The 22,219-nt window shown below is 42.3% G+C and overlaps 1 protein-coding gene across 5 annotated transcripts in view; it reads left to right on the top strand.

Annotated features, from left to right (window-relative positions):
- Nucleotides 1–3,171: 3,171 nt before the first annotated feature.
- The window catches only part of LOC118361013 (GRIP1-associated protein 1-like), a 40,008-nt gene continuing 20,960 nt past the window's right edge, over nucleotides 3,172–22,219 (top strand). For 2 of the 5 annotated variants that reach the window (XM_052482733.1, XM_052482736.1), the window contains exons 1-23: nucleotides 3,172–3,731; nucleotides 4,643–4,709; nucleotides 4,967–5,028; nucleotides 5,189–5,215; nucleotides 6,131–6,238; nucleotides 6,452–6,608; nucleotides 6,746–6,918; nucleotides 7,923–7,971; nucleotides 8,500–8,669; nucleotides 8,971–9,018; nucleotides 9,127–9,158; nucleotides 10,854–10,901; nucleotides 11,062–11,161; nucleotides 11,392–11,469; nucleotides 12,256–12,348; nucleotides 12,740–12,874; nucleotides 13,125–13,220; nucleotides 13,662–13,874; nucleotides 13,981–14,094; nucleotides 14,489–14,566; nucleotides 15,936–16,031; nucleotides 16,208–16,264; nucleotides 16,793–16,892. In XM_052482733.1, coding sequence (XP_052338693.1) covers nucleotides 3,690–3,731; nucleotides 4,643–4,709; nucleotides 4,967–5,028; nucleotides 5,189–5,215; nucleotides 6,131–6,238; nucleotides 6,452–6,608; nucleotides 6,746–6,918; nucleotides 7,923–7,971; nucleotides 8,500–8,669; nucleotides 8,971–9,018; nucleotides 9,127–9,158; nucleotides 10,854–10,901; nucleotides 11,062–11,161; nucleotides 11,392–11,469; nucleotides 12,256–12,348; nucleotides 12,740–12,874; nucleotides 13,125–13,220; nucleotides 13,662–13,874; nucleotides 13,981–14,094; nucleotides 14,489–14,566; nucleotides 15,936–16,031; nucleotides 16,208–16,264; nucleotides 16,793–16,892 — 2,143 coding nt within the window. In that variant the 5' untranslated portion in view covers nucleotides 3,172–3,689. The remainder of the gene's footprint in view (nucleotides 3,732–4,642; nucleotides 4,710–4,966; nucleotides 5,029–5,188; nucleotides 5,216–6,130; nucleotides 6,239–6,451; nucleotides 6,609–6,745; nucleotides 6,919–7,922; nucleotides 7,972–8,499; nucleotides 8,670–8,970; nucleotides 9,019–9,126; nucleotides 9,159–10,853; nucleotides 10,902–11,061; nucleotides 11,162–11,391; nucleotides 11,470–12,255; nucleotides 12,349–12,739; nucleotides 12,875–13,124; nucleotides 13,221–13,661; nucleotides 13,875–13,980; nucleotides 14,095–14,488; nucleotides 14,567–15,935; nucleotides 16,032–16,207; nucleotides 16,265–16,792; nucleotides 16,893–22,219) is intronic. The other 3 variants (XM_052482734.1, XM_052482738.1, XM_052482737.1) reach the window with 3 other exon arrangements.

Genomic DNA, 22,219 nt, shown 5'->3' on the forward strand with positions numbered 1-22,219 from the left:
CCACTGGCTGGAAAATTGGCATATTTTCTTTAAGAGAATTCTAGAATATTCACATGACAATCACCAATTGGATGGAAACCTAGCTAATGACACTGAAATGTTAGTTCAAAAGAGGGTCTGAATTTACTTTTCGTAGCAGGTTAGTAGAATTTATGCAGCAGGTTAGGATAATTAACGTAACAGATTAGGTTAAGGTTAGGAAAAGGATTAGGGTTAGCTAAAATGCTAAAAAGTTGCACTTTTGACGTCAGTTTGACATAAACTGTATACCATCTAGCCATGTCCCTTTCCCACTGCCTCTGGAAGTTGGTGAACCCTGCCTAAACATTTAAAATGTCAATTTAATATAGTACCACAGTATGAGCCATACTATATTGATAAAAGTCACCCACACAAAACACAGCCCTTATTTAAAGTTGTTCTAAAATTCCCTATTGGAAAAATCAATGGTGGAAAAACGATTGGAACCACTTCCCTGTATGACCGCTAGGTTTTAAGGGTATTATGACACCTCCACCGTGGCGATCTATTGGGTGGTAGGGACTTCCCAATGATCCCGTATAGCAAGGACCGGAAACGCAACAGCATATTGTAGAAAATATGGCGGAAAAATTAGGATGTCCCACTCAAGCCGTTTACCTTTGTAAAAAATGGTCCCCGGTCTTGCTTAAGGGGTTGGCTGTCCCATAGGCACCAATGCATTAGCAGTTGGATCTGAACTCCTTAGTTCATAGTAGTCCTTCACGGAGTGATGTTCACTGCGATCACGTGGGTCTTACATGCGGTACGGATGTAAAAAATACCTTCAAATTTGCTGTTGGCGCCCATTCAAATTAGCCCAAAGGTTGCCTTGATAAATCTAGTTCATTCTCTAAATTAAATACCATGACTATTTTCTCATTAGCTGGGAATGTTGTTTGACATGTCTGATACAACATACTTTATTGATATTGTTATCAACCTACTGCATACCCCTATTGCATAAAATATTTATTTTCATGTGCAAGGTGTTCTATTAGCGTGCTAACACTCATTACGGCAGGTAGAATAGCTAGCCATCGCTAGCATTCACTGGTTAAAGTTGAAGTAACTTTTGAGTGTAATGGAGTTGACTGGTGACTATGGCATGGATATTTAGAGAGCTTGGGACTATAAGGTTCTATATGCAATTTTGCCAAACTGTTGTTATGGACATAGCCTTGTTCAGTTCAATGTTCTCTATGTATATAGCACTATAATATATAATATAGCACTCAATATATAATTCATGACATTTGATCAGGAGCTATCCAGTTATAACAAATTGAGTTTTTATATGCGTGTCATTATTGCTTGAAATCAGGCTTAGCTGCATTGCTTCCAATGCTGAATGATTGCTTCCGTACCCCACTTGTCCCAGCTTGCATGAAGTTCATGGAAAACATCACTTTGCCATCTGGACCTATTGCTGTAGCCTACAGTGCCTTCGGAAAGTATTCAGACCCCTTGACATTTTACACATTTTGTTACATTACAGCCTTATTCTAAAATGGATATAAAAAATCCTCATCAATCTACACACAATACACCATAATGACAAAGCAAAAATAGGGTTTTATACATTTTAGCAAATGTATTACAAATAAAGAACAGAAATAACATATTTATATAAGTATTCAGACCCTTTGCTATGAGACTCGAAATTGAGCTCAGGTGCATCCTGATCCCATGGATCTCCTTGAGATGTTTCTACAACTTTTTGTATTGGAGTCAAACTGTGGAAAATACAATTGATATGACATGATTTTGAAAGGCACAAACCTGTCTATATAAGGTCCCACAGTTGACAGTGCATGTCAGAGGAAAAACCAAGCCATGAGGTCGAAGGAATTGTCCATAGAGCTCTGAGACAAGATTGTATCGAGGCACAGATCTGGGGAAGGGTACCAAAACATTCCTGCAGCATTGAAGGTCCCCAAGAACACAATGAGCTCCATCATTCTTAAACCACCAAGACTTTTCCTAGAGCTGCCCGCCCGTCCAAACTGAGCAATCGGGGGAGAAGAGCGGCCGCTCTGATAGAGCTCCAGAGTTCCTCTGTGGAGATGGGAGAACCTTCCAGATGGACAACCATCTCTGCAGCAGTCCACCAATCAGGCCTTTATGGTAGGGCGTCCAGACGGAAGCTACTCCTCAGTAAAAGGCACATGACAGCTTTGAGTTTGCCAAAAGGCACCTAAACAATTCTCAGACCAGAAACAAGATTCTCTGGTCTGATGAAACCAAGATTGAACTCTTTGGCCTGAATGCCAAGCGTCACATCTGGAGGAAACCTGGCACCACCCCTACCATTAAGCATGGTGGTGACAGCATCATGCTGTGAAGATGTTTTTCAGTTGCGGGGACTGGGAGACTAGTCAGGATCGAGGGAAAGATGAACAAAGCAACGTACAGAGAGATCCTTGATGAAAACATGCTCCAGAGTGTTCAGGACCTCAGACTGGGGCGAAGGTTCACCTTCCAACAGGACAATGACACTAAGCACACAGCCAAGACAACACAGAAGTGGCTTCGGGACAACTCTCTGAATGTCCTTGAGTGGGCCAGCCAGAGTCTGGACTTGAAACTAATCGAACATCTCTGGAGAGACCTGAAAAAACTGTGCAGTGACGCTCCCCATCCAACCTGACAGAGCTTGAAAGGATCTGCAGAGAAGAATTAGAGAAACTCCCCAAATAAAAGTGTGCCAAGCTTGTAGTGTCATATCCAAGAAGACTCAATGCTGTAATCGCTGCCAAAGGTGCTTCAACAAAGTACTGAGTAAAAGGTCTGAGCACTTAAAGTTAATTTTTGTATTTTTGATACATTTGCAAAAAAAAATCTAAAAACCTGTCTGTGCTTTGTGATGATTGGGTACTGTGTGTAGATTGATGACCCCCCTCACCCCAGGGGTCTGAATACTTTCCGAATGCACTCTATATGAACTAGAAAAAAACTAGTGAGTGAGATGTCTTGCTTCCTCTTCCCGTTTCTGATTGTCGGTAACAGTTGGAGGTGCATTCATCATATCTGCAAACAATCGAAGCAAACAAACAATTAATTCAAATGGACCAGTAAGCTCGTAGCTCAAGATCAGGTGGTAATTCACTGATAGAGGCACCTCAACGCTGTTACATATTCATGCATTATGGTTCTGGTCCCCAACTACTGGACAGGTGTGATTATTGCAAAGACAATTACCTGGCTATGGTGTAATGTTTAGACTAGTGAAAATAGTTAGTGCGGCCCTCCCTTATTTAATAGCCAAGTCGTCCCATAAAATGACATGTCCCTATACAACTACTCTGCGTTTTCCATAGGATGCAGGTTGACGTTTATTGGCATGAATTTTGCCCCGGAGGCAGAACTCTCGATTTTCGCTAGATGGGCCAGCAGGAATGTTCAAATTGGCTATATTGTGAAAATATATGAAAACAAAATTAGCTTTTTGGTGTTAATTTAAGGTTAGGCATTAGTGTTAGCGGCGTGGTTCCGTTTAAAATGAGATTGTAGGACTTTGTAGCTGTTCCAGCTAGTGCGCTGCAGAGCTGCCTCCAGAACAACATTTGTGACGAAAAACGCTAACCTGCTGAAATTGTAGCCTACTTCTCCACACCGACTCCTATCAAACCTCTACTAACAGCAGAGTCCTTCCTAGCTCTTCAGTGAAGATGGCGCAGGCACTATCAGAGGAGGAGTTCCATCGAATGCAGGTAGGCTGAAACCTGTCCGTTTTCAATGCCAGTTGTTTGAAATATGCTGCGATCCTCAGAGTATTTCCTGAAAATTGGACTGGCCATCAATCTGTCCAGCGCTAAACTACTGAGTGGCAAAAGCATCACAACCTAGCTAGCTAGCTTCCCCTAGCTAGGCCAAAGGCAACACTCCAACCAAGAAATGTAGCTAACTAGCTAGCTGCTAGCTAAATAGCTAATATCTGCATTCATTGCTCTTCGAATCCAATAACCGGTAGTTAACATATTTGGTCATTTGGCTCTGTCATTTTAGTATTCAATGCAAATATATGGAATTGTGGTTTCGTGTTCTAGCTAATAACATTATCAACTAACTGGTTTGCGAGTTATCTAGTCGGTGTGGATGGCTACCTAGTTAGTTAGCCAGCTGGCTAGCTAGATATCTTGAAATTACACTGGTCTTCATTGTTATCTTAATAACAACGAATCTGTTATTGTATTCGTGTTAGATAATGATTTCAAATGGCTGTTTCTTATAGTTGTTTGCTGGGTCATGGGTTTGGTCAGATAACGTTAGCCTAGTGTTAGCTTTCAGCCTGTGTAAGGACTGGATACCAGTTAACGTTACTTAAGTTATTATTATGGTTGTGTTCAGCTGTCCAAACCAGATATTGCACAACAACTTTACTGTTGTTTGTGTAGTAGACAATTCTCATTTATTAAGGGGTCATCAACACACCTAGCTAACATCCAAAGCGTTGAAAACAATGTGACATTTCAGTGTGTTGGATTTGACACATCAGTTAATAACACACTGAAAGCAGTGGCATCAACACACCCAGCTAACATTCAAAGTAGTGTTGTTCAATAAGCTATTTTAAGTTGAACCTCAATAAAGTCATCCACTCCGCCTATAACCTTTTTTCCAGGCTCATCTTTTAGAGCTGAGGACACAGAACTACCAACTTTCTGATGACTTGCGGAAGAACACAGCTGGTAAGCAGTAGCTAATAAAATAAAGACATTCTGTAAGCCAATTTGTGACCATGAACAGGGATCAATATTTACTGCTGAAATTAAATGAGCATTACATTGCAACCCCAGGATGGGCTTCAGATTTAGTATCCCTCCTAAAGGTAGGTGTGTAGGTGTGTGTGATGCATTGTCTCCAAGTTCAAAATGGGTTAGTTCAAGTGACTGAAATTAAAATACTAGTAACTGGTGATAAAGATTTGTGGTTGTTTCTATTTCAGAGCTCGTGGCTGTTCGTCAGAAGTCAGTGACCTTGGAGAAGGATTACATCAAAGCACAGAAGGTATTGCAAGCTAATCTACATTTGATTAAGCAAACTGATAATAGGGTTGTGGATTTCAATACACTGAAACTAAAGGCATCATCATGTTTGAGGAAGAATAAAAGGTAACTTTGTTTGGGATTTGACTTAGTTTCTAATTATCTTTTTGTTTCATTTGCAGGCTTTGAATAAGAGCAAGAAAGCTCAGGTGAGTTCCTTGTCCTATTTCTTTTAATCTTCTCAAACTTATCAAAGCGGTCTATAAAATTATCTTGAAAAGATGGTCTGAACATTAGTTTGTTATATCCTGTATGTGTATTACAATAATGGATTGAAACTTCCTCAATGAAGACAAGGTGATTTTTTTTTTTTTTTTAATGCCCAAGCATAGGTAAAGAAATGAGGAATACACTGCTGTGAATTCATTTTATACATTTACTCATTAGGATCACAAATGTTATATTGGCCTGGTTTATAATGTATTAATGTAGTTAACTGCGCCATCTGCTGTTGCAATATGCATATTCCATCTTTCCCTAAAGTATTTTAGATCATTTGACAAAAACTGATTTTGAGTCTCATCAAAGTATGAAACAGACATTTGAGATGGAAGTACAGCAAAGTCCTTTCCAACTTTTTGTTTTGGTTAATTTCACCATCCTGTCTCACCAGCAAACAATATTGTTATGTATGTGGTCCTTCTGTAGCTCAGTTGGTAGAGCATGGCGCTTGTAACGCCAGGGTAGTGGGTTCGATTCCCGGGACCACCCATACATAGAATGTATGCACACATGACTGTAAGTCGCTTTGGATAAAAGTGTCTGCTAAATGGCATATATTATTATATTATTATTATGTTTTTTGTGAGATTATTCAAACTAGAAATCCGGGGTATTATAAAGTCCTTAGCCTGTGTTTTTCTTATTGGATTGTTATTCAGTGGATATTCTCATATTGTATTACATTTGTATTGTGCTAGTTAGAAATCAAATATTTCAAGTAGGGTTTTTCTATTAAAGTGCCATAAACCCCAAGGTGAGGAGAGTCTGTAATTTGTGTTCACATGGGTTGATTTGCTGTCTGTCTGGTGCGTGTGTGTGGGTGGGTGTGCGCGCACGCTCAGGAGGTGGATGCCTTACTCAGCGAGAATGAGATGCTGCAAGGGAAACTGCACAGCCAGGAGGACGACTTCAGACTGCAAAACAGCACCCTGATGCAGGAGCTGTCCAAGGTACTATATCTCCCCTGCTCCCACTCATGCCACTGGTGATGGGTTGTGGTTATGAGTAGTTGCGCCTCGTTACAGCAGAGGGGAATGTTCTTGTAAATGAAGATGTGATATATGTCTAGCTAATGTGACATAAAAGCCCCACCTTTCTGATCCCGTTTCATGATTTTATATTACAGAAATATGTATTTATTTGATTCCCTTTTGTGTTTTTAGTTATGTACCCAGATAGAGGAGCTAGAACATGAAAACAAAGACCTAAAGGATGGGAAAGTGTTTCAGGCAGAATCCTCCAGTCCCACCTCCAGCTCTGTGGATGGAGAGCTACTCCGTCTCCAGGCAGAGAACGCTGCCCTTCAGAAAAAGATGACGGGTATGTTTATGTTGGTTATCATTGTAGGAATTCCACTTTTTCAAAGACATTTCTTAGATGAGATGTATCTAAGTAATGGCAGCACATCAGTTTTTCAAGTTCTAGCTTCTATTTCCATCCCTGTGTTTTTCCCTCAGCCCTCCAGGAGCGCTCTGAGAGTGCGATAAAGAGCCAGAGGGGAGTAGATGTCAGTGACACCAATGCCTCCAAGATGGAAGGGCCGGCTGACACTAATGGTGTCCAGTTTCATGCTGATGTCAGTGAGAACATGGAGGATGCTGCCGCCGGAACCAATGACAGACTGGAACAGGTGACCAAAAAAACAAACACTAGGCACTGACAAAAAAACAAACATTAGCACTTTTCTTTTGCGCCTAGCACTGACTTTGCTGATAACTAATTTGATGACAAATGTACTTACTACGACTGTGATATGTGGTTGTCTCACCTAGCTATCGTAAGATGAATGCACTAACTGTACGTCGCTCTGGATAAGAGTGTCTGCTAAATGACTAAAATGTCAGTGTGACACCATGAACAAGTATGTTCTATGGAACTGCAATTTGACAATATCTTGAAGTTCAAGTTTAGTCACATGCACAATTACAGTGAAATGCTTAACTTGCAAGCTCTACCCAACAGTGCAGTAATTAATATCAAAAGGCTAACGATATTTTAAAAAATTATCTACAGTACCAGTCAAGGGTTTGGACACCTAATCATTCCAGGGTTTTTCTTTATTTTTACTCTTTTCTACATTGTAGAATAATAGTGAAGACATCAACACTATGAAATTAGAAATATGGAATCATGTATTAACCATCAGTAGTCGTGACAAGGTAGGGGTGGTATATAGAAAATATCCCTATTTGGTAAAAGACCAAGTCCGCGTTATGGCAAGAACTGCTCAAATACGCAAAGAGAAATGACAGTCCTTCATTACTTTAAGACAAGGTGTCTGAATACTTTCTGAATGCACTGTACATGTAAACCTGAGTAATGGTTACCAGTAGCAGGATAAATACAAATGTTAATGCAATCAATAATCAATGAACAGCAGAGCGTAGTGGTAAATAAATATTAGATGCACTTTCACTGTTTCAGGCATACACTAATTCGGGTTGCTCTGTTTATTCTGCCCATTATGATGTGCCTGTATGTTTCTACATCATATTGAACTGTTCCAGTATGGTACACCAACTGGGATATTACAGCAGACATGAATCAACCCCTATTTAGATAAAACTTTTGAATTATGAATGGTGTATGGAAATGTGTTGAATTGTCCTTAAATGACTTTAATTTTTCCCCCAGGCAGAGGCAAAGTGTGCCAAACTGGAACAGCGAGTGAATGAGCTTATCGGTGAGTTGTCTTTTTCTTATGGAGAATATATCTTCAGAAATAGTTGGGAAATCTCAGCACAGCAATCATTTATCTCAGTGGAAACTTTCCCATTTGGTTGTTGTGCTACTTTACATGAGTAATTGACTTAATTTAAGTCTTTGTTAACAATGTTGACTTCCACCACCCAATGTTGCGGAAATAATTTAACTGCTGGTTTCCTTCCAATCTGATAGGACATAGTCCAGTTCACTGTTCCTCAATGCAGGCTCTGTGGGGCATGGGTCCAGCAGGTGTCTAGTTTTTCTCAACAGCATGTCAGACTAATTCATTCAGGAGCGTGTGACTGAAGCCAGTGAGAGGGGTACTGTAATTGTAGATGCTAAGTTGGACCCTTGGGACGACCCTAGCTTAAACCTAACCTTAACCCTTACCATAACCGTTAATTTCAATTTCAATCGGGTGGCATCAGAGTTGGATGTCCCAAAGATTCCTCTTAGCATTTACCGTACTGTAATTAAGACTAAGATGGACTACCTGCGTGCCCAGCAGGACCTGCAGTGAGGAGCACTGGTCTAGTTATGAAACAGGATGCTCTTAGGTGGTCAGCACTGTGTCCAAATCCAATAACGCAATGCTTTGGGCCAGAGGTGGAGCTGCAGCTGCACACTGAGGTGGAGGAGAAGCGCCTACTGAAGGAGCAGCTCCAAGCACTAGAGGTAATGACCCATCTCACAACCTTGGGCTAGGTGTCAACATCCCAGGGTGAGAGAAATGGACAGTCTTAGATTTTTTTTTTGCTGCGAAGTGATAATTGCACTCTAGGTTTAGAAGAGTTAAGTTGTAGTCAGTTCTCGTGTTACCTGCCCCAGTGCCTCAAAGTGAAGCAATAAGCTACCTCATTTACTATGCTAATTGAGGGCACTTTGGCATGTATAAATATGAGCTGGACAACAATTTGGTTTGGCTATTTCGAAGTCTTGAATTTAAGTACTTATATCTTTCTCTTCTCTCCTCCAGTCATCCAAACAGACAGATGTCACTAAACTTCAAGAAGAGATAGCTAAGGTAACTATAACAGATGTGTTCTTCAGTGTATAAATTAGGCTCTAGTGTATGTTAGCATCTAGGCCCCTGCATGTAATCTAACACTGATTTTGTTCATGTGTGCCCTAGCTCTCTGAAAAATTGAAGAAAAAGCAAGACAGGTAATCTATTTAGCTTGCAAATGTTACGAATGCATTTCTTTGGTTCTTCATATAGTCAACCTTAAAGCCAGTCTCAGTAAGTTTCAGTAATGTCGTTTGTGTTTATGAATTCTCAAACCGCCGGGCAAGACGTCGTAATGTGGTCTACCTGAGACTTCCCAAGCGGCCTCTGGGGCAGCCACTCTTGATCAGACAGATCGTAGTTTTCTCATTTGCTTGTAGCCTATACAACAAGCGGACTACTGTATTAAAATGGAAATTTGTAAGTCGAGTCAGCTATGAAAGTTACAGCAGTAAAATGTTATTCTAATGTACATGAACAACATGAATCGGCTACTGCGGTGCAATGTTAGCAGTTTTCTGCTTGAGCCCTTGCAGTGCAAACACTTGTCTGGAAAAGTAAACGATCATATACGGTTGAATTATTATAAATTAAATCAATTAATTAATCAATCAATTAAACTCCACACCCAAGAGGAAAACATTTAGCCAGACAGCAACTCCAGCAAAGTAAAAAGGTAAGTGCAGGAATGTTTATTTGGCTGTATAATCACCCAGCGGTATGCTACCAATGCATGTGTGGCTATATTAGCTGTTTGCTAGCTAAATGAATTGGCGAGCGAGCTAGCTAGCATCTTAAATGTCTTCATTTACCAGTAGACGGGTATAGCTGGCTTTCGTGTTTATTATTGATTTAGGCTCTAATCTTGCGGAGGAGTCTAAAACACGGTCCAACCAGCAAGTATTACACTAGGAAAATATTCCATTGCTGAATCAAAATCGCCCACAATTCCCGTTTCATTCCGAAGCTCAAGCAACATCAAAGCAACTTTGTAAATGACCGCCTGTGTTTTCAAATATGCGCTGCTGCACATCAGATCAGCTGTCGGACAGACCGACAGAGGGACTGACAGCCAGGAGCCAATATGAACCGTTACCACACATATCTGTCGTCTAAAAATGACACTTATTCTGTATCACTCAACTCTTGTTTATAATGAGAGGGATATACACTTGATATGTGATGTTGTTGTGAATCGTGGATGGATCAGAGGAATAGGTGGAAAGTGCGCAAGAGAAATTATAAATAACATATGCCTCATATTTACCTCGAAAGCTGACCTGCAATTTGTAAACAAAGCTGCTGTACTTAAAATGTGTATCATTTTGAAGTGACACACATGGCAAATTATGCTTTAATCTATTAATTTTTAGATATATTGACCCCCCTCCCATTGGAAGACAATTCCATGATAAATTGATTGTATTTCCTTGCAGAATTGTGGATTGATTGTATTTCCTTGCAGAATTGTGGATTGATTGTATTTCCTTGCAGAATTGTGGATGAACTTATTTAAGTTATCTTGGCTCAGCTGTGATTAATTACATAAGAGTAGGACAGTCATGATTATCCCCTGTCCCATTATAGTGGTATTTCTCTGGCAATATTGGGCCGCTGTTTCAGGCTCAGTACTGCATTGTGACACTAGGCTCTGGCCCCATGTACAGTCTGCAGGCAAGAGTAATGAGACTGAACCTGTCGTCTGCTGTGTCTGCAAAGTCGCCTGCCCAAAGTTGCCCTTATGTGCTCAGCCCTGGCCTCCCGCTCGAGAAGTCTGTCTGTTATACCTCCTCTACTGGGTGATTTCAGGGTTGAATAGTTTTCTGACTGGCTCTTTGCGATTTGTTTTATAGCTTTCTGCATTTGCAAGGCGAAAAAGAAGACCTTTACAATGACAGCAGGTAAGGGTATAAAGATTCAACTTATATTTCACTTTCACCAAGCATCTGAAGGTGGTGCTACTTGTTTATGACTTAGAGAAAAGTAACAAAAAAAACCTGCCAGACGCCATTTGGAGGCGAATACGACAATTCGATGAATATACATTTCTTTCTGCACCAGGACCAAAATTGACGAGATTCAACAGAGGAAGGAGGAGGAGCTGAAGTCAATGAACATCCGCATCCAGAAGTTACAGGGAGATCTGCTGTCAGCCAACCAGGTTAAACATCCTGATGTTGCCTGTTCTGAGATCAATCACCCAAAATATATATCATCTGGTTTTGTACCTGGAGTACTCATATTGTTGTATTATGACAATACATAGGCCTTCTTAACCTCACAACCTGATCTGTACCTGCGGTATGCATGCCATGGAACCATATCCTAAAATGATTGACAGAATATAGTGGGAAGCTGAAGCTGACTCTTGCTACCTGTTTTTATATCTAGAGTGTTGGTGAGATGAAGGAACAGCTCCAGAGCCGGCAGAAGGAGCACGAGTTAGTTCTACACGCACTTAAAGATCAGGTAAACTCAAAACTTTCTTGAACTATACGCTCTCTTCCCTTCCCGTTGAAGTTCCAAAACACTCTAATGATCTTAACGTCAAGACATTTTAATTGACGGTTAATGAAAAGGCAAAGTGAGGATCACCCTAAATAATTGGAGATTAGTCTGTGTCTGAAGAGGTTGTCTGGAAGAGAGAGGTCCACAGTCTTAAGTGGGCACAGTGCACCTCATTAGGGACCAATCTGTTTTCCACTTAATTAGGCCTCCTAGCACGACTGGCACTTAAGTCTTCTGTGATGTCGCACGTCTTAATTAACTTGAACTCCGCTTTGGGTAGACGACAACAAGATAAGTCATTCGAACCTGTTCTTACCTTCTCTTCATTTTCTCTTTTCAATCTGTAAGTTCATTGTTCTTTGAAGTCCAGCTTTCTGTTTTGGCTAGTCATGCAGAAGTTCTGTTTCTGATCTGGCTTCTGTCACTGTTCTTTGTTTCTTTTACATTGCCTAATTTATACTTATTTTTCACATTTCTTTGCCATCTGACTTTCTTGTCTCACTGATCCTCTTCTGGTCATTTCACCCTGCCCCTTCTGCCTTCATTCTTTTAATGATGATCTATCCACCCTATCAACCCCCCCACACACACACACACACACTTTTCTATCCCTATTCTCGAGTTGCCAATCGCCACCTTTTTGTATCCTTCTCTTCACCTTGCACATTGTCTTTTTCCTCTCTCTCCCCTCCTTCCCTCCCTGGGTGGTGCCCCCTGTGTTACCCTGTGTGTGGGGCTGTGATACAGGTAGCTTGTCAGAGTGCTGTGAGTCAGGAGCAGGTGGAGAGTATCCTGACTGAGAACGATGCTCTCAGGACTAACCTAGCGGCTCTAGAACAGGTACAGCTCATTTTACTGCCCTGCCACTACCCCACGGAACCTCCTCAATATTCATTCTGCTGCCGTCACCACTCAGCAGCCATTAACCATGATGCATCACCAATATGACAAGTCATGCTAATGTGAATAAAGTCAGGGAGGTACAGAGATTTTTCACATAGTGACGAATGGTGTTCACACATGAGTTGCTAATCCTTACAATAATACTGTCTGTTTTTTTCCTACAAAGCTTAATCCTAAATCATCATTGCGTGTCAAACCTCTGCTCACCTGCTTTTCTTTTCTCACTTTTTCCACTTCTGCCTTACTGACCCATTTGATCCACTACCATGTTTCATTAAACAAAGTCGTCAGATGTTGGTCCTGACTAGTGGGTGTTGTGTGTCATTAGATTCAGACAGTGAAGACTCAGGAGATGAACCTTTTGCGTGACCAAAACACGGCTCTGAATGTGGAGCTGCAGCAGAAACGGACGGAGCAGGAGAGCTTTCTGGCACAGAGAGATGACCTTAACTCTCAGCTACAGGTTTGTGTGGCCCTCACACTGTCCTAGTACATGCATACTAAGATAGAGAACACATCTTAAATAAATGTGGAGCACTGTCTATGACAAATAATGCAGGACTCGGTCCTCTTAATTGGTAGGTCAGAATCCTTTCTTTTTTTACTATGATATAGTGCTTATCTTGTAGGTCGGGGAGGAAAAAGCTCCCGTTGCAAATATATTTTTATACCCATCTCTTGCTCATGTGCTCCTCTGGTGAATGTATCTGTAGGAGTCAAACCGTGCCAACAGCAGACTGTTGGAGCAGCTGACTGAAGTTGGCCAGGAGAAAGACAGGGTACAGCAAGAGCTGGAGGAGGCTAAAAAGGTATCTGACACGCACATGGAAAGGGAGTGATCAGAGACACACGCAGGAGGCTTCATTCCACTCACCAGAGCACTGGTTATTAGAGCACAGTGACTATTGTTCTGTAATACACATGGCACTCTCATTACTGACATTCTCCCAGGGAAGGTGGGAATGCTGAGTTGACCTCTCTCAAGCTCCACTCGTTATCCCCACAGGATCACAGACCGTAAATGAAAATCACAGCTTCAATGACCTTATGTGCGTGTCTTAGACTTAGCATATCACAGAGTTATATTTGAGTCCAATTAATATTATGATTCAAAGATTTTGTCTTATGGTTTGTTTAAGTGCCAAGTGAGATGTGAATGTTATTGGTCGTGTATCATCACAGTAAATGTCAGAGATGTGTAGTAACATCCAGAGATATCATCTCCCATTCCCATGTCCCTCCCCCTTCAGACAGCAGACAAGCGGAAGGCCATGCTGGACGAGCTGGCCATCGACATTATCACAGAGAAGTCACGACACAAGGAAGAGCTGAGCGACGTGCGTCTGCAGCACGAGAAGGAGGTGCTGGGGGTGCGGGCGCGCTACGAGAAAGAGCTGAGGGGACTCCACGAGGACAAGAACCGCACCGAGGAGGAGATCCGCTCACAGCTTCGAGATGAGAAGGTGGGGGGTGGCCCGAGTCTGGGCCAAAGGGCCAATGAGAGGGAAGAGAACATGAGAAGGTACACTGCTTGTTTATTAATGTGACCTTTGCCCTATGACCTCCTAGGCTCGCAACAAGGAGTTGGAGGGTCTGCAGCAGAGTGTAGAGGAGCTGCAGGCCCAGGTCCAGTCTATGGAGGGAACTAAGGGCTGGTTCGAACGCAGACTCAAAGAGGCTGAGGTACAGTACCAACTTCAGTTTCACGTTGATTTATTCACCACGATATTACAGTGTGTATATACTGCCTGCTCTGTAGTAATGCTGGGTTCTACCACAACACTTTACAGATTTTACATTAACATGAATAGATGCTATTGAAGATAAGGTTAATAGGTGATCAATATTGTTTGTTGAGAGTGGAGCTCTTCACTGCCTGGAGTAACCCCTGTCACATTAACACTGACCACTTGGTGTCACTAGTGTGTTTTTTTTCTTTCTGCTCAGATAGTTTTGTTTGTTTTGTAGCATGGTTTAAGGAACTTAAATATTTAGTTTAGCCTTTAAAAAAAAAAGAATGCTAAGAATAGACGTGTGCTGATAATTAGGTGATGGCTTGTTGTATTCCTGTGTTCAGGAGAGCATGGAGGAGAGCAGGCTGGAGCACCATGAGCAGATGGAGAAGCTACAGAAGGAACATTCTATCCAACTGGAGGTAAACTTGTCTTCCTCTTGCCAGACAGACATGGCAGAGTGCTGTACACAGCAACACACTCTGACACTTTCATCTGGGCCCAGGGGAGTACTGACTGGTATTATGTATAGTGTATGTAGGCTTTGTTCACTGCAGCATGCCCTGAGACATGAAGGCAGGACTCAAATTGCTATTCTCATCGTCTGAGTACCTAATGTGTGTTTAACTGTACATCTTCAGCAATTAAGTGTTTCATCTATTTAACTGTCATTTCTCAGCATATGGTGGCCCTTAGGTTGCTCATAGGTTTGACGTGGTCTGGTGTGTTTTTGGTGACATACCCCAAATTCTACCCCCACTGTTCCAATAAAAATCCTGTTGGTACACTATATATACAAAAAGACACCCCTTCAAATTAGTGAATATTTCAGCCATACCCATTGCTGACCGGTTTATTAAATCAAGTATACAGCCACTCAATCTCCATAGACAAACATTGGCAGTAGAATGGCCTTGCTGAAGAGCTTAGTGACTTTCAATGTGGCTTCGTCATAGGATGCCGTCTTTCCCACAAGTCAGTTCCTGCTCTGCTAGCGCTGCTCCGGGCAAATGTAAGTGCTGGTTTTGTGAAGTGGAAACGTCTAGGAGCAACAAAGGCTCAGCCGCGAAGTGGTAAGCCACACAGAACGGGACCACCGAGTGCTGTGAAGCACGTAAAAGTCGTCTGTCCTCGGTTGCAACACTCACTACCGAGTTCCAAACTGCCGCTGGAAGCAACGTCAGCACAAGAACTGTTCGTCGGGAGCTTCATGTAATGGGTTTCCATGGCTGAGCAGCTGCACACGAACCTAAGATCACCACCCGCAATGCCAAGCTTCGGCTGGAGTGGTGTACAGCTCGCCGCCATTGGACTCTGGAGCAGTGGAAACACGTTCTCTGGAGTGATGAATTACACTTCACCGTCTGGCAGTCCGATGGATGAATCTGGGTTTGGCAGGTGCCAGGAGAACGCTACCTGCCCCAAAGCATAGTGCCAACAGAATAGTTTGGTGGAGGATAAATAATGGTCTGGGGCAGTTTTTCATGATTTAGGCTTGGCACCTTAGTTCAACTGAAGGGAAATCTTAACGCTACAGCATATGACAGCTGGTGTCCACATACTTTTGGTCATGTAGTGTATCATGAAGTTAGTTTCAAACTGTTAAACATTGTCCAACTGTTATGTTAATCTTGTAATTACTGTAAGTGACTCCATTAGCATGGTGTACATAACCCTAATTATGTTGAATCTGATTTAAAATAGGGTTTTCTCTCTAACCTATTAAACCCAGCAGATTGTATATAGGAAAATAACAGAACTGAATACATATTCTTTGTGTTTCTCATTCAGGGAAAGGCATCTGATATAGTTGGTGTGAAGCTGCATTTGACAGAGGTGGAGAAAGAGAGGGATGTGCACAATGAAACCATTGGAAAACTGAAGCAGGTAAACTAACCCCCTTGCAATTAGCATAAACTACTATTAACACCCCCATCACATTTTCAGAGGAATGTACAGTTTAATGTTCCATAAATGTACACAATCTAGTATAAGCAGTATAATGAGCCTGTGGTCATCTAATGATTTTCATGATGTACTCTCCCTGTTGGTGTGGTATACAGGAAATTAAAGATACAGTGGATGGCCAGAGGATCCTGGAGAAGAAGGGCAGTTCAGCAGTAAGTGGAACACCTCTGTTTCTGTCTTATCACTAACAGCTGAGCTGAGGGGAAACTGAGTCAGGCCACTTCCATTTGCTATGGAGAGGAAATTGAATGATTACTTCCAGGTGGCAGGTAGGCAGTCTGTGCACGACGCCGCACCCACTCTGCTCTTTAGAAGTGGAATCGGGGGCAGCCTTTTCAATATGCCAGTTTGACCCCTTGTAACCAATTATTTGATGCCTGCCTTGATAAGAATCTGCCTCTGCAGATAATTGCAAGAATATGGGCGAGCCTGAGGCGTAGGGGTCGCGAGGGCTTTGCAGTTGCTTCTTCCAGCCAGCTATCTAAATTGTTTTCTGGGGAGGATGGGTCATCTTATTTGATTGTTTTCTTTGTCTTAATCTGATGCTTGTCTGAGATTACCTTTGTCTCCCTGAGTCAGACTGGCGCTATTGTCTCTATAGAAAACCACCCGTATACTGCAGTATTTTTCAAATTAAGTAGTGTACTCTCCTCTCATGGGCTTTGTAATGCTGTTTGTAGCTGAAAGACTTGAAGAGGCAGCTACAGCTGGAGAGGAAGAGAGCTGATAAACTACAGGAGCGGCTACAGGAGATCCTCACCAACACCAAGACCAGGACAGGTGAGAGGACCTCGGAAAGCCAGGTTGACCGCCACACATTTTATGTAGTCAGGCGAAAGTCTATATACCAGTACATGTTCTATATTGGCATTTGAGGGAGGGAGATGGTTGACTGTTTTGAAGGACATCCTCTCATTCACTGAACTATGATGTAATGTATGTTAGCCTACATCATCACCGACATGACACATTGAGTACAGGTAAGAGAATATGCAGATTACATATAAACAAGAGAGCAGATAAACTGTCATGTCACAGTGTGGTTTGCTGCATGTGATCTGAAACATACTTCTACGTATCACAGACAGGAAATAATGAGGGGAAAGAGGTGCTTTGTACACCAACCTCATACATTGAAGAAGTGAAATATGTTTAGTTATGGTAATTGTTTGGGACCAATGGTGTGCTTGTACGTTAGCTTTCTTGAGTCTATTATGTTCTAGTACTGGGCATACATACAGTGGCGTCCAAAATGATTGACAGCCTTGATAAAGATGAGCAATAATGACTGTATAATACAAATAATTCACATTTTGAGCTATATTTTATGCAACAAAAAAATGGGTAATCACTCTTGTGACTCTACAGACTGCATTTGCAGTTTTAGTGCGGCAGGTAGCTTAGCAGTTAAGAGCGTTGGGACAGTAACCAAAAGGTTGTTGGTTCGAAGTGAGAAGTCTGTCATTGAGCAAGGCATGCAACTGTAATTGCTCCTGTAAGTCGCTTTGGATAAGTAGGTCTGCTAAATTACTAAAATGTTTCAGATTATTTTGTTATATATATAATATTATTTACCATATGTTTTTTATTGTAATTTTAATCACAAGCTTGACATGGTCATTGCATGCTAGAATATGGGACCAAATACTAACCACTACCTTTTTGAGTAAAACAGAAATGATTACTTGTTAAACAAGTAATTTATTTTATAGTCATTATTGCTTATCTTTATCAGGGGTGTCAATAATTTCAGACCCAACTGTATATGGATGAACAGCTCAATGTTGAATCAGTTAAATGTGATATCAATATGGAGAGGATGGTTCATTTACTAAGCTAGTAGGGATAAAATGTTTACTTGCCAACTGGCTAGGTGGTTATCCCACACCCTTCCCATTACCATGATAGCATCACACAGTCTGGAAAACACCAAGCTCTGTCTGGAAAGGCTGCTTGATGTTGTAGGCACGATGCGTGTCGATAATGAAGGGGGCTGTGCTTTTTTTTTTACTGATTGGTCCTCCTCTGTCTTTCTCATTCAAGCACTTACATGGACAACCACACACAGTCCTCAGGTGCTGTCCCCTTCCAATATAACTGAATTTTCTCATCCAAACCACATGAGGTCTCAATCTCCCAGGAAAGAAAAATACTTTTGAGAACCAATCAAAGCTACAACCGCTGTGATTATTATTATTTGACCCTGCTGGTCATCTATTTATATTTTGAACAGCTTGGCCATGTTCTGTTATAATCTCCATCTAGCACAGACAGAAGAGGACTGGCCACCCCTCATAGCCTTGTTTCTCTCTAGGTTTCTACCTAGGGTCCGGCCTTTCTAGGGAGTTTTTCCTAGCCACTGTGCTTCTACATCTGCATTGTTTGTTGTTTGGGGTTTTAGGCTGGGTTTCCGTACAGCACTTTGTGACATCAGCTGATGTAAGAAGAGCTTTATAAATACATTTGATTGATTGAAAGCTCAGACCATTTCTGCGCGACTACTGCATTTACGACAGACTCCTGTCCAGACCAGTGTGTCACAGCTCTCATTTGTTTTGTGCCAGGCTAGGAACCACATGCTTCTGTCCTCTGAATTTAGCTCTTTACTTTATAAATCCCTATATCTGATGGCGCCGACAGTCGCCTCGCTTCGCGTTCTTAGGAAACTAGGCAGTTTTTAAAAAATATATATTTTTGAAATGATTTCTTACATTGTTGCCCCAGGAAATCTTAAGTCTTATTACATACAGCCGGGAAGAACTATTGGATATAAGTGCAACGTCAACTTACCAACATTACGACCAGGAACACGACTTTCCCGAAGCGGATCCTCTGTTTTGACCACCACCCAGGACAATGGATCGGATCCCAGTAGGCGACCCAAAACAACGACTCCGCAGACGGAGCGGTCTTCTGCTCAGGCTCTGTAGACGGGCACATCGCCCACCGCTCCAGAGTATACTACTCGCCAATGTCCAGTCTCTTGACAACAAGGTAGATGAAATTCGAGCAATGGTTGCCTTCCAGAGAGGCATCAGAGACTGTAACATTCTCTGTTTCACGGAAGCATGGCTCACTCAGGATATGTTATCAGAGTCGGTACAGCCACCCGGTTTCTTCACGCATTGCGCCGACAAACATCTCTCTGGTAAGAAGAAGGGCGGGGATGTATACCTTATGATTAACGAGTCGTGGAGTGATCATAACAACATACAGGAAGGAACTCAAGTCCTTTTGTTCACCTGACCTAGAATTCCTTACAATCAAATGCCGACCGCATTACCTACCAAGAGAATTCTCTTCGATTATAATCACACCCGTGTACATGTTCGGGATCGCCTCAGACAACAACATTTGATGAATACACTGATTCGGTGAGCAAGTTTATTAGCAAGTGCATCGGTGATGTTGTACCCACCGTTACTATTAAAACCTTCCCCAACCAAAAGCCTTGGAATGATGGCAGCATTCGTGCAAAACTGAAAGCGTGAACCACTGATTTTATTCATTACAAGGTGACCGGAAACATGACCGAATACAAACACTGTAGCTGTTCCCTCCGCATGGCAATCAAACAAGCTAAGCATCAGTATCGTGAAAGTAGAGTGGCAATTCAACAGCTCAGACACGAGATTTATGTGGCAGGGTCTACAGTCAATCACGGATTACAAAAAGAAAACCAGCCCCATCGCGGACACCGTCTTGCTCCCAGACAAATTTAAACAACTTCTTTTGATCTCTTTGAGGACAATACAGTGCCACTGACACGGCACGCTACCAAAACCTGCGGGCTCTCCTTCACTGCGGCCAACGTGAGTCAAACATTTAAACGTGTTAACCCTCGCAAGGCTGCCGGCCCAGACTGCATCTCTAGCCGCATCCTCAGAGCATACACAGACCAGCTGGCTGGTGCGTTTATGGACATATTCAATCAATCCCTAGCCCAGTCTGCTGTTCCCACATACTTCAAGAGGGCCACCATTGTTCCTATTCCCAAGAAAGCTAAGGTAACTGAGCTAAACGGCTATCTCCCCGTAGCACTCACTTCTGTCATTATTTTGTGCTCTGAGAGACTAGTCATGGATCATTTCACCTCCACTCTACCTGACACCCTAGACCCACTCCAATTTTCTTACCGCCCCAATACGTCCGACGCAATCCCACTGCCCTAACCCATCTCGACAAGAGGAATACCTATGTAAGAATGCTGTTCATCGACTACAGCTCAGCATTTAACACCATAGTACCCTCCAAACGCGTCATTAAGCTCGAGACCCTGGGTCTTGGCTCCGGCCTGTGCAACTGGGTCCTGGACTTTCTGACGGGCCAAACCCAGGGTGTAAGGGTAGGAAACAACATCTTTACCCTGCTGATCCTCAACACTTGGGTCCCACAAGGGTGTGTTCTCAGCCCTCTCCTGTACTCCCTGTTCACCCATGACTGCGTGGCCATGCACGCCTCCAACTCAATCATCAAGTTTTCATATGACACTACAGTGGTAGGCTTGATTACTAACAATGACGAGACGGCCTACAGAGAGGAGGTGAGGGCCCTCGGAGTGTGGTGTCAGGAAAACAACCTCACACAACGTCAACAAAACAAAGGAGATGATCGTGGACTTCAGGAAACGGCAGAGGGAGCACCCCCCTATCCACATCGACGGGACAGTAGTGGAGAAGGTGGAACATTTTAAGTTCCTCTGCGTACACATCACGGACAAACTGAAATGGTCCACCCACACAGACAGCGTGGTGAAGAAGGCGCAACAGCGCTTCTTCAACCTCAGGAGGCTAAAGAAATTTGACTTGTCACCGAAAACACTCCCAAACTTTTACAGATGTACAATCAAGGGCATCCTGTCGGGCTGTATCAACGCCTGTTACGGCAAATCTGCCCACAACCTTAAGGCTCTCCAGAGGGTAGTGAGGTCTGCACAAAGCATCACTGGGGGCAAACTACCTGCCCTCCAGGACACCTAAACCACCCGATGTCACAGGAAGGCCAAAAAGATCAATGACAACAACCACCCGAGTCACTGCCTGTTCACCCCGCTATCTTCCAGAAGGCGAGGTCAGTACAGGTGCATCAAAGCTGGGACCGAGAGACTGAAAAACAGCTTCTATCTCAAGGCCATCAGACTGTTAAACAGCCATTGAGTGGCTGCTGCCAACATACTGACTCAAATCTCTAGCCACATTAATAATTAAAAATTGGATGTAATAATTAAAAATTGGATGTAATAAATGTATCACTAGTCACTTTAAACAATGCCACTTTATATTATTTTTACATACCCTACATTACTCATCTCATATGTATATACTGTATTCTATACCATCTACTGCATCTTTCCTATGCTGCACGGCCATCGCTCATCCATATATTTATATGTACATATTCTTATTCATTTCTTTACACTTGTGTGTCTATAAGGTAGCTGTTGTGAAATTGTTAGATATCACTGTACGGTTGGAACTAGAAGCAGAATCATTTTTCTACACTCTCATTAACATCTGCTAACCATGTGTATGTGACCAATACAATTTGAAATCACATGTGGCAATCAAAGATTCTAACAGAAAAATAACCCTCTTACTGCTGTACCTGTATGTTTCTCAGTGATGTGTATGGCATCTTGAAAACATTTACTCCTGTGGAGACCCCCCACCCCAATCAAACCGTCAACAAAATGCAGACCTCTTTAATATTTTATGGTGCCCCCCCGCCCCTTCTTAAAATGTGCCACAGAGCAATGCATACTCTTGTTTCCTGGCTGTAGGTTGTTGGTGATGCCAGGGAAATCCTCTTTTGGGCCATGTATAATTTACTAGGGGTCCTTTAAATGTTTAATGGTTGCTCTACAGAAAGTTGAGAATCGGACATTTTAAAGTCGGGAGCTTTTATCTTTGTCCAAAGTTAGTGCACATCAGTGGGGGCCTTAAAGGTAGATGCCTATATCCCTGCAAAGACGGGAGTTCTTCCTACATTAGCCTTTAGTTTACTATAGGGAATCCATCAGTGCTTATGGACTGAGGTTTCCCCTCTATGCACAATACAATCGGTCCTAACTTAATTAGTGTGTGTTTCCCCACACACAATGGATGTTG

This window comes from Oncorhynchus keta, chromosome 28 (genome assembly GCF_023373465.1).
Source record: "Oncorhynchus keta strain PuntledgeMale-10-30-2019 chromosome 28, Oket_V2, whole genome shotgun sequence".
NCBI classification, from domain to species: domain Eukaryota; kingdom Metazoa; phylum Chordata; class Actinopteri; order Salmoniformes; family Salmonidae; genus Oncorhynchus; species Oncorhynchus keta.